The sequence below is a fragment of the Cebus imitator genome, unplaced genomic scaffold, assembly GCF_001604975.1.
Source record: "Cebus imitator isolate Cc_AM_T3 unplaced genomic scaffold, Cebus_imitator-1.0 Scaffold469, whole genome shotgun sequence".
NCBI classification, from domain to species: domain Eukaryota; kingdom Metazoa; phylum Chordata; class Mammalia; order Primates; family Cebidae; genus Cebus; species Cebus imitator.
In genome coordinates, this window is record NW_016107784.1 from 1,186,218 (window position 1) to 1,196,604 (window position 10,387).

General features: G+C 48.2%; 1 protein-coding gene across 1 annotated transcript in view; it reads left to right on the top strand.

The window, feature by feature from the left end:
• The window catches only part of A2ML1 (alpha-2-macroglobulin like 1), a 62,251-nt gene that overhangs the window by 32,838 nt on the left and 19,026 nt on the right, over nucleotides 1–10,387 (top strand). Inside the window, exons 12-20 of the mRNA XM_037732738.1 lie at nucleotides 1,555–1,615; nucleotides 1,854–1,999; nucleotides 3,307–3,456; nucleotides 4,590–4,778; nucleotides 5,869–5,962; nucleotides 6,644–6,767; nucleotides 7,182–7,410; nucleotides 7,607–7,733; nucleotides 9,872–9,993. Of these exons, the coding sequence (XP_037588666.1) occupies nucleotides 1,555–1,615; nucleotides 1,854–1,999; nucleotides 3,307–3,456; nucleotides 4,590–4,778; nucleotides 5,869–5,962; nucleotides 6,644–6,767; nucleotides 7,182–7,410; nucleotides 7,607–7,733; nucleotides 9,872–9,993 (1,242 nt within the window). The remainder of the gene's footprint in view (nucleotides 1–1,554; nucleotides 1,616–1,853; nucleotides 2,000–3,306; nucleotides 3,457–4,589; nucleotides 4,779–5,868; nucleotides 5,963–6,643; nucleotides 6,768–7,181; nucleotides 7,411–7,606; nucleotides 7,734–9,871; nucleotides 9,994–10,387) is intronic.

The following is a 10,387-nucleotide window of genomic DNA, read 5'->3' on the forward strand; positions in this document are numbered from 1 at the left end:
TAGTTGAGATGCAGGTTTGCCATATTGGTCAGGCTGATCTTAAACTCCTGACCTCAGGTGATCCGCCCACCTCGGCTGCCCAAAGCGCTGGGATTACAGGCATGAGCCACCGCGCCCGACCAGGATACACTTCATTCTGTGTTCCATTGTCAATATCATCAAATAGATGATATGGGGTTATAATTCACATTGATAGCAGCCTCATTCGGGAAATAAAATTGTAACTTGGTAATCTGAAACCAATGTCTAAGGATAAGCAGCTTTCCTGGTCACCTGGGAGACAGTCAGGAAGTAGAATGGAAACCTCAGGTTTGATGGCTCCAAGCCTCTTTGTTCCCTTATCCTCCTGTGAGTCATGAGACACTTTCTCCCCTCTGGATCATTGCAGTAGCTTCTGTGGTTTCAGTGTCTTCATTAAGCGAAATTTTAAAAAAATCATCTTAATACAAGGAAAAGAGAAAAGATAGGTGGGAAATAACAAGCCCAAGTGATAATGTGGGCTCTGTCTTCAGGACCGAAGTGTGGGGAGAAGTAGAAGAAAAGTGAAGTTGAGGCCAAGCCATGTGGAATGGCCGATGCCGGGCGGGCGTCCGAGGAACCCACCCTGGAGACCTGCAGGAGCCCTGCAGGAGCATGACAGGACGGCGTGCTTACAGATGAAATCACTGGGTTCCGTGTCCAGTGAGAGTGGATGGGAAGGGGGAATTAGAAAAGATTTCTCCTCTTGGGGGTTCAGTGTCAGAAGGGCTCAGGATAGTTTAGGAAGAAATTATTTCCACTCAATTTTAAATTGAGTGGTAATTAAAAAACAGCTGTGAGGATGGATTTTAGCCGACTTTATGTCACAAGGATTATAAGAAAGTAAAATTTGGAGATCTTCAAGAAATGGCAGACAGCAATCTATTGTGAGGAACGCTTTCTAGGCTGCCAGACACCTCCTATCCACCTGTGTGGTTCTCAGCCAGACTTCCTGTAAGGTGTATTCTCTGTGAGGTCTATTGCTGAGTTTAAAATGAGGAAACTGAGGCTTGCATGAGAACAATTAAGATGCCAATTTATTCAGCTCCTGGGCGAGGTTCCGCGGTCCTGGGGAAAGAGGCCAGGGAAGTCACGCCTGACTCTTCTAGGCCTGGGGTTTTATAGAGAGTGAAGGCGTTTGATTGGTTGCGGGGAAACAGGGCGTGGTCGGGGCAGGCTGCTATTGGTAGGTAGGCGGGATCTTCCAACGGCGGGCTAGGCGCCGAGTGCAGACCTTAGTGCTGAGTGCAGAGGGGTTTTCCAAGTTGGGATAGGTGCCAAGTGCAGAAGTGGGCGTGTCCGAAATCCCAGTGAGGCAACCGGCCTTACACTTCCAACTGCAGGAAGGGCCACCAGGACCCACTGGCAGCATCCTGCATTTGTCAAGCTGGTGGATGCTGGGTGAGGTTTTGGCCCAGGCTCTGAACTGTGAAAGGAGCCTCTCCTCATGGAGGGATGCAGAGATGCTCTGGCAGTTGGTCCAAGGTGAAATTACCATAACTTCTGTGTAGTTAATTATTTTCTTTTCTTCTCTAGTTAATAGGGAAAGGAAATTTGGTGATGGAGGGGCAGAAACACCTGAACCCTAAGAAGAAAGGTAAGTGTGCATGCTTTTCTCGGAAGAGAACAGGATATTTTTAAATTCCAGAAAACAATTCTTGTACACAGAAGCAATGGGAATGCAACACTAACAGTCATCACAGGAGAAGAGAAAAATGAGAAGTAGCTTGCACCATGATGCCTGCACTGGCTCAATGAAAAGTGCATATGGTTAGATGCCATTGGTAGGTGAAAGAGCATTCTAATTTCCCTGTATATTTCCTCTTCTCTTTCAGGACTGAAAGGCTCCTTCTCTCTCTCACTGACCTTCACTTCCAGACTAGCCCCTGATCCTTCCCTGGTGATCTATGCCATTTTCCCCAGTGGAGGTGTTGTAGCTGACAAAATTCAGTTCTCAGTCGAGATGTGCTTTGACAATCAGGTAAAATGGTAGCAGAGAAGGGTGAAGACAAAAGTTGGGCATAGAGAAAGATCTTGTGTGTGCTGGGGTTGGAGACGAGAGAGGTCAGGGAAAGAAGATAACATTGACATTGGATGTTGTATTAGATTTATGTGTTTAGTGTTTTGGGTTTATGTTGAAATCCATCTCTCTCCTACTTTTTCTTTTAAAAAGTCATGCTGACTGGGGCACAGTGGCTCACTCCTGTAATCCCAGTGGAGGCCAAGGCAGGAGGATTTCTTTAGGTCAGCGGTTCTAGACCAGCCCGGACAACATGGCAAGATCCTGTCTGTATAAAACAATTTAAAAATTAGCTGGGTGTGCAGCACTTTGGGAGGCCAAGGTAGATGGATCACCTGAGGTCAGGAATTCAAGACCAGCCTGGCCAATGTGGTGAAACCCTGTCTCTACTAAAAATATAAAAATTAGCTGGGCATGGTGGCTGGTGCCTGCAATACCAGCTACTTGGGAAGCTGAGGCAGGAGAATTGCTTGAACCCTGGAAAATGGAGGTTGCAGTGAGCGAAGATTGTGCCATTACACTCCAGCCTGAGTGACAGAGTGAGGCTCTGTCTCAAAAAAAAAATTATCAGGGTGTGGTGATACACACCTGTAGTCCCAGCTGGTCGGAAGGCTGAAACAGGAGCATTGCTTGAGCCCTGGAGTTCAAGACTGCAGAGCGAGACCCTGTCTCTATTGTTTGTTTGTTTTGTTTCTGTCTTTTTTTTTTTTCAGATGGAGTTTTGCTCTTGTTGCTCAGGCTGGAATGCAATGGTGCAATCTCAGCTCACTGCAACCTCCACCTCCCAGGTTCAGGCAATTCTCTTGCCTCAGCCTCCCGAGTAGCTGGGCTTACAGGCCTGCACCACCATGCCTGGCTAATTTGTTTTTTTTGTTTTCACCATGTTGGCCAGGCCGGTCTTGAACTCCTGACCTCAGGTGATCCACTTGCCTCAGCTTCCCAGAGTGCTGGGATTACAGGTGTGACCCTGGTCTCTGTTTTTAAAAAGAAGAGAGAAACTGGGAAGCCACATGTTCTATATAGTTATTCCACACGTTCTCTTTCTACTTTTGTCTTCTAAACTTTCTCTATCCTTCTACTGCTCACGTTTCCCAACTCTATCATGACATACAAGTCCTAAAGAGCTAGACTTTGCAAAGAAAGAGAAGTGCAGAAGTGAACGGGTTGGATGTCATAGCTGGGGCATATTTGCTGATGACCCAAATCACGTTGCTTCCCCTCCTTTCGAGGCTGACCTGATTCCGAACTCAGGCCTTTCCCTTCCCCAGGTTTCCGTCGGCTTCTCCCCCTCCCAGCAGCTTCCAGGAGCAGAAGTGGAGTTACAGCTGCAGGCAGCTCCCGGGTCCCTGTGTGCACTCCGGGCGGTGGATGAGAGTGTCCTGCTGCTTAGGCCAGAGAGAGAGCTGAGCAACCGCTCTGTGAGTAACAGTCTGCCGACACAGTGGGAAGAGGGAGTTGATGGAGAAGACAATTAAGAGGTAGGTTTCAGGCAGTGGAGAGAAAGTCTTAGGAAATAAATAATGCACCACCATAAGGTGGTAAAAGGCTGGTGTAGAAATGAAGTTGCAAAAGATAAGAGAAGGGCATGGTTAGTATGAAGGCAGAGGTAAGAAAAGAGAATGAGCCTGGAATCCCAGAACTTTGGGAGGCCAATGAAGGCAGATCACCTGAGGTCAGGAGTTCAAGACCAGCCCGGTCAACATGGTGAAACTCCGTCTCTACTAAAAATACGAAAGTTAGCCAGGCATGGTGGTATTTGGGAGGCTGAGGCAGGAGAATTGCTTGAACCCTGGAGGCAGAGGTTGTAGTGAACCTAGATTGTGCCACTGTACTCCGCCTGGGTGACAGAACAAGACTCCATCTCAAACAAAAAGAAACGAAAAGAGATAGGTGAGATAGGGGTTAAGTTTTAGAAAGAAAGAAAGGTAATCCCAGCACTTTGGGAGGCCGAGGCGGGTGGATCATGAGGTCAGCAGTTCGAGACCAGCCTGGCCAAGATGGTTAAACCCCGTCTCTACTAAAAATACAAAAATTATGGCCGGGCGCGGTGGCTCAAGCCTGTAATCCCAGCACTTTGGGAGGCCGAGGCGGGTGGATCACGAGGTCAAGAGATCGAGACCATCCTGGTCAACACGGTGAAACCCCGTCTCTACTAAAAATACAAAAAATTAGCTGGGCATGGTGGCGCGTGCCTGTAGTCCCAGGTACTCAGGAGGCTGAGGCAGGAGAATTGCCTGAACCCAGGAGGCGGAGGTTGCGGTGAGCCGAGATCGCGCCATTGCACTCCAGCCTGGGCAACAAGAGCGAAACTCCGTCTCAAAAAAAAAAAAAAAAAAAAAAAAAAAAAAAAAAAAAGGGCAAGACACCATCTCAAAAAAAAAAAAAAAAAAAGAAAGTAAGAAAGGTAATTATGACAGAATAAATATAAAAATTCTAGAGTAATGAAGAGAAATCATGCAGGAGGAGTAAACTGAGCAGCAGAATCCGAGAGACGTTTCTCAACTCATGTCACTATGTCAACGCGTTATTTCCTTTCCCCCTCTCATCTCAGGTCTACGGGATGTTTCCATTCTGGTATGGTCGCTACCCCTATCAAGTGGCTGAATACGATATGTGTCCAGCATCTGGCCCGTGGGACTTTCCTCAGCCCCTCATTGACCCCGTGCCCCAAGGGCATTTGAGTGCGGCTGTCTGGAGGCCCTGGCTCTCAGAAGGCTCAGACCTTTTCAGCATTTTCCAGGTAGGTCTTCTTACCCATGTTGTTCTTATGCAAAAGATGGTGGTGGGAAGGGGCAAAGGAAAATTCATATCTAAGAAAGTGAAGAGACTCATATGGGCACTGATGGGAACAAAATCTTGAAAGAAGCTTCTGATGTGTAAGGTGGCTTCTGTTGGCCCTTATGCTTGAAGAAGATGTCCAATTGCATTGAAGAGAACCACTGTGAGAGAGGACAGACCGAGTCTTCCTCTTTTTCTTGTCCCCAGACACTGATTTCCATGAGGTCAGGAGGGAAAATTAGGGAAGGTAGGCCAGCGGTCTCTTATCATTATTATTATTTTTTTTTTGAGACGGAGTTTTGCTCTTGTTACCCAGGCTAAGTGCAATGGCGCGATCTCGGCTCACCGCAACCTCCACCTCCTGGGTTCAGGCAATTCTCCTGCCTCAGCCTCCTGAGTAGCTGGGATTACAGGCACGCGCCACCATGCCCAGCTAATGTTTTGTATTTTGAGTAGAGACGGGGTTTCACCATGTTGACCAGGATGGTCTCGATCTCTTGACCTCGTGATCCACCCGCCTCGGCCTCCCAAAGTGCTAGGATTACAGGCGTGAGCCACCGCGTCCGGCTTCTTATCATTATTATAAAAAATAATTTGCACCTATTCTGTGAGCGGGATTTGGGATGCTGTATTCCAAGTCTGACCAGGAGGTCCCTGAGGTCAGGAACTAGGACTTATTCATCCTCCTAGTCTCTCTAATGCCTGATCCCTCATAATGCTCATTGGATTTTTGTTGAATTGAGCACGCTGATACGGTCCCTACCCTCAGCACGTTCAGAGTGTAAGTCAAACAATAAGGACACAGTGAATAATATTTAGAGAAGCATTAAATATATGTAATGATGAAATAAGTGTAACTGAAAGCCTTTCATGCCAGCCGGAACAGAAGCCAACCAGTCTCAGGGGCTGAGTTTTGGGTAAGAACACCCAGTTTCACCATTCATTAAGAAAGAATGTTTTGTTTCAACTCTTTGATGGTGGAATTTCTGGGCAGTAGCCCTTGTAATTGGGGAAGGGACCAGCTTAACATTTCCTTCTCTGGTCTCTATCAGGACGTGGGCCTTAAAATACTGTCCAATGCCAAAATCAAGAAGCCAGTAGATTGCAGTCACCCATCTCCAAATTACGGCCCTCCCATGGCCAGAGGTAAGCCACCCCTGTGGTCTGTGGATTCTCTGAGATGTTAACAGTCCTGGAACTCTGCAAATTTCTTCTTTGTGTCTAGCCTGAGGATGCTAATGGGTTGTGAGTCACAGATGCAGGAAGTTTCCCAGGGGTTCTGTCTCTGGGGAGAGCTTTTGCAGCCTGAAGATTATGTATCCATTCCCCAGCCAAACCTCCTTGGCCACCACTTCCCTCGATGGCCTTTGTGACTAGTTAGTTTCTCTTTGGTCTTTCCTCCTTGCCTCTGACTGAATGTTCTCTGCTTCCTTCTAAATTTCTTTCTTTCTTTTTTTTTGAGATAGAATCTTGCTCTGTCGCCAGGCCGGAGTGCAGTGGCGCAATCTCGGCTCACTGCAACCTCCGCCTCCTGGGTTCAAGCGATTCTTCCGCCTCAGCCTCCCAAGTAGCTAGGACCACAGGCACACGCCACCACGCCCAGCTAGTTTTTGTATTTTTAGTAGAGACGGGGTTTCACCATGTTGGCCAGGATGGTCTCGATCTCTTGACCTCGTGATCCGCCCACCTCGGCCTCCCAAAGTGCTGGGATTACAGGCATGAGCCACCACACCCGGCCCCCTCTCTAAATTTATTTCTAATAATCCCTCCATCCCAATTTATGTCACAACAGAAGTCTTCTGTTTCCTAAAGTTTTCGTATTCTCAGTTCTTTCAGGAGCTGGTGATAATCCACAGGCTTTTGAGTCATCATCTTCTTCACATGGAGCAGAGGATTCTCAGGTCCGCCAGTACTTCCCGGAGACCTGGCTCTGGGATTTGTTTCCCATTGGGTAAGTGATGACTCAGAAATACAATAACGGGCCAGGTGCATGGCTCACACCTGTAATCCCACCTGTTGCTCTGTCACCCAGGCTGGAGTACAGTGGTACAATCGTAGCTCACTGCAGCCTCAAACTCCTAGGCTCAAGCCATCCTCCTGCCTCAGCCTCCTAAGTAGCTGGGACTACAGGCATGCACCACCACACCTGGTTAATTTTTAAATTTTTGGTAGAAACAGGATCTCATTATGTTTCCTGGGCTGGCCTCAAACTGCTGGGCTCAAGCGATCAGCTCACCTCAGCCTCTCGAAGAGCTGGGATTATGAGCATGAGCCAGCGCACCCCACCGAATTTGTGGCTTTATTCACAAATGTTCTCCTTGCACCATGCCACCTCTGCCTCACGTGGGTCCTCGTGTTCTCACAGTAACGCCGGGAAGGAGGCGGTCCATGTCACAGTTCCTGACACCATCACTGAGTGGAAGGCGATTAGCTTCTGCACTTCTCAGTCAAGAGGCTTCGGGCTTTCACCCACTATTGGACTAACTGCTTTCAAGCCATTCTTTGTTGACCTGACTCTCCCATACTCAGTAGTCCGTGGGGAATCCTTTCGTCTTACTGCCACCATCTTCAATTACCTAAAGGACTGCATCAGGGTGAGAGCCGGGGATGCAGGAATCAGGTGTCAGCCCTGGAATCACACCTCCCCCATAAGTGTGTCTCTAAATTGGAGGCATCCCAATTTTCCCAGGGAAAGAGACGAGACGTCTGTGTCTTGGCCCCAGGTTTCCCTAGGCTTCTGTGCACTACCTTCTTTGTTTGAACCCTTTGTCTCTTAAACATCCTCCTTAGGTTCAGACTGACTTGGCTAAATCGCATGAGTACCAGCTAGAATCACGGGCAGATTCTCAGACTTCCAGTTGTCTCTGTGCTGATGAAGCAAAAACCTATCACTGGAACATCACGGCTGTCAAATTGGGTAAGAGAGGGAGGCCCGTGACGGGTGAGGGAAGCCGGTGGCGCGTGAGGGAAGCCTGCAGCAGAAGCCCAGTGACTGAGAACTCAGTCGTTTCCTCCGCCACATCTGCTTTGCTTCCTCCTCCCTCTTCATTTTATTTACCTCTATTTTTCTCCCTCCTAAGGCTGTTATAAGTCAATACACAAACACTCCTTAATAGGTGACCGAACAAATGTATTCAAACTGGAATATTTTGAGTGTGAAAGGGGGAGCTTTTCATATTTATAGCAGGACGAGGGAGACATGGTCATGTAACGAATCAAGGACCTAATAGAACAGTTCCTGGGCCAGGCCCTAGTCTAACTGCTTTACATATATTAACTCATTTAATTGATTAATTCATTAATATTTATTTGTTTATTTTTGAGAGGACGTCTCACTCTGCTGCCCAGGATGGAGTGCAGTGGTGTGATTTTGGCTTACTGAAACCTCCACCTCCCGGGTTCAAGCAATTCTCCTGCCTCAGCCTCCCGAGTAGCTGGGATTATAGTCACGTGCCACCACACCTGCTTAATTTCTGTATTTTTAGTAGAGATGGGGTTTCGCCATGTTGGCCAGGCTGGTCTTGAACTCCTGACCTCAGGCGACCCGCCTGCCTCAGCCTCCCAAAATGCTGAGATTACAGGCATGAGTCACGATGCATGGTCGTTCATTTTTTTTTAGAGACGGGATCTTACTCTGTCACCTAGGCTAGAATGCAGTCTAGGGGTCATGACTCACTGTGGACTCAACCTCCCAGGCTCAAGCGATCCTCTCACCTCAGCCTCCAGAATAGCTGGGACTATAGGCTCACCCCACCACCATGCCCGGCTAATTCAATTGACAGAGAAGGGGTCTTGCTATGTTGCCCAGTCTGCTCTCAAACTCCTGGATTCAAGTGATTCTCCCGCCTCACCCTCCCATAGTACTTGGATTACAAGCATGAGTCACTGTACCTTTAACTCTTTTTTTTTTTTTTTTTTTTTTTGAGACGGAGTTTCACTCTTGTTACCCAGGCTGGAGTGCAATGGCGCGATCTCGGCTCACTGCAACCTCCGCCTCCTGGGTTCAGGCAATTCTCCTGCCTCAGCCTCCTGAGTAGCTGGGATTACAGGCACGCGCCACCATGCCCAGCTAATGTTTTGTATTTTTAGTAGAGACGGGGTTTCACCATGTTGACCAGGATGGTCTCGATCTCTTGACCTCATGATCCACCCGCCTCGGCCTCCCAAAGTGCTGGGATTACAGGCTTGAGCCACCGCGCCCGGCCATCTTTAACTCATTTAATCCTCACCCTAACCCTATGGGAGGTCAGTCACTTATAGATTAAATCCTTGCAACTCAAAGTTTGATCTTCAGATGTGTTAGTTATCTGTGCTGCTTGACAAATTATCATAAAACTTAATGTCTTAAAAGAGAAGACATTTATTATCACACAGATTCTATGGGTCAGTAGCCTGGGTGCAGCTTAGCTGGGTACTTCTGGCTCAAGGTATCTCATGAGGTTGCTATCAAGGTGTCAGTCAGGGCTGTGGTCTCATCTGAAGACTCAACTAGGAGAGGACTGATGTTCAAGCTCATCCCAGTCTCTGATCCTCACAGGCTGCTAGACGGAAGGACCCAGTTCTTGGCTTCAGCTGTTGGCTAGGGGCCTCACTCAGTATCTCATCACATGAATCTCTCTGCTGGGCTTCCTCAACACACGACAGCTGTCTCCTGCAGTGCAAGCAATTTAAGGAAAAGGGTGCACCCAAGATGGAAGCTGCAGTCTTTTTTGTAACCTAATCTCAGAAGGAACACCTCATTACTTTTGCCCTGTTCTCTTTAACAGAAGCAAGCCACTTAATCCAGCCCACACTCAATGGGATGTAAATATCAGGGTGTAGGGATCTCTGGGGGCCCTTAGAGGTTACCTGCCACACTGGACTAGCATCTCTGGCATCACCTGGGAGTTCGTTAGAAATGCAGAATATAGGCCTCACCCCAGGCCTGTGGCAGCAGAATTTGCACTGTAGTGAGATCCGCATTAAAGTTTCAGAAATGCTGATCCAAATGAGAATGGGCCTCACTGGTACCTCTGGCAATACGGCTAATGCCTTTCCTTCTCCTTTTTCTCTCAGGTCACATTAACTTTACTGTTAGTACTAAGATTCTGGACAGCAATGAACCCTGTGGTGGCCAGAAGGGCTTTGTTCCCCAAAAGGGCCAGAGTGACATGCTCATCAAGCCAGTTCTCGTCAAAGTGAGTTCTCTTCAGAGGTAGAGATAGCAACCGGCCGAGGGTGCTCAGCATCTCGTCCTGCTGAGTTAGTCTCTCACAGCAGCAGTACTCCAGTCCAACCCGGCGGCTTCAACTTTCTCCTTCCCTGGCCCCTTGAACATTTGCCTAACCCACACCCATGGCCTGGGAAAGCACCAAAACCTGGCACGTCGTAGACACTCAATGAACGTTAGCTTCCCTAATTAAAATGTCTGTCTTCATCTGGCTGGCTTTTTTGTCCCATCATGAAGCCCATTGTCAATCTGGCCTCTTAAAAGTTGCCTAGGCCGGGCGCGGTGGCTCACGCCTGTAATCCCAGCACTTTGGGAGGCCGAGGCGGGTGGATCACGAGGTCAAGAGATCGAGACCATCCTGG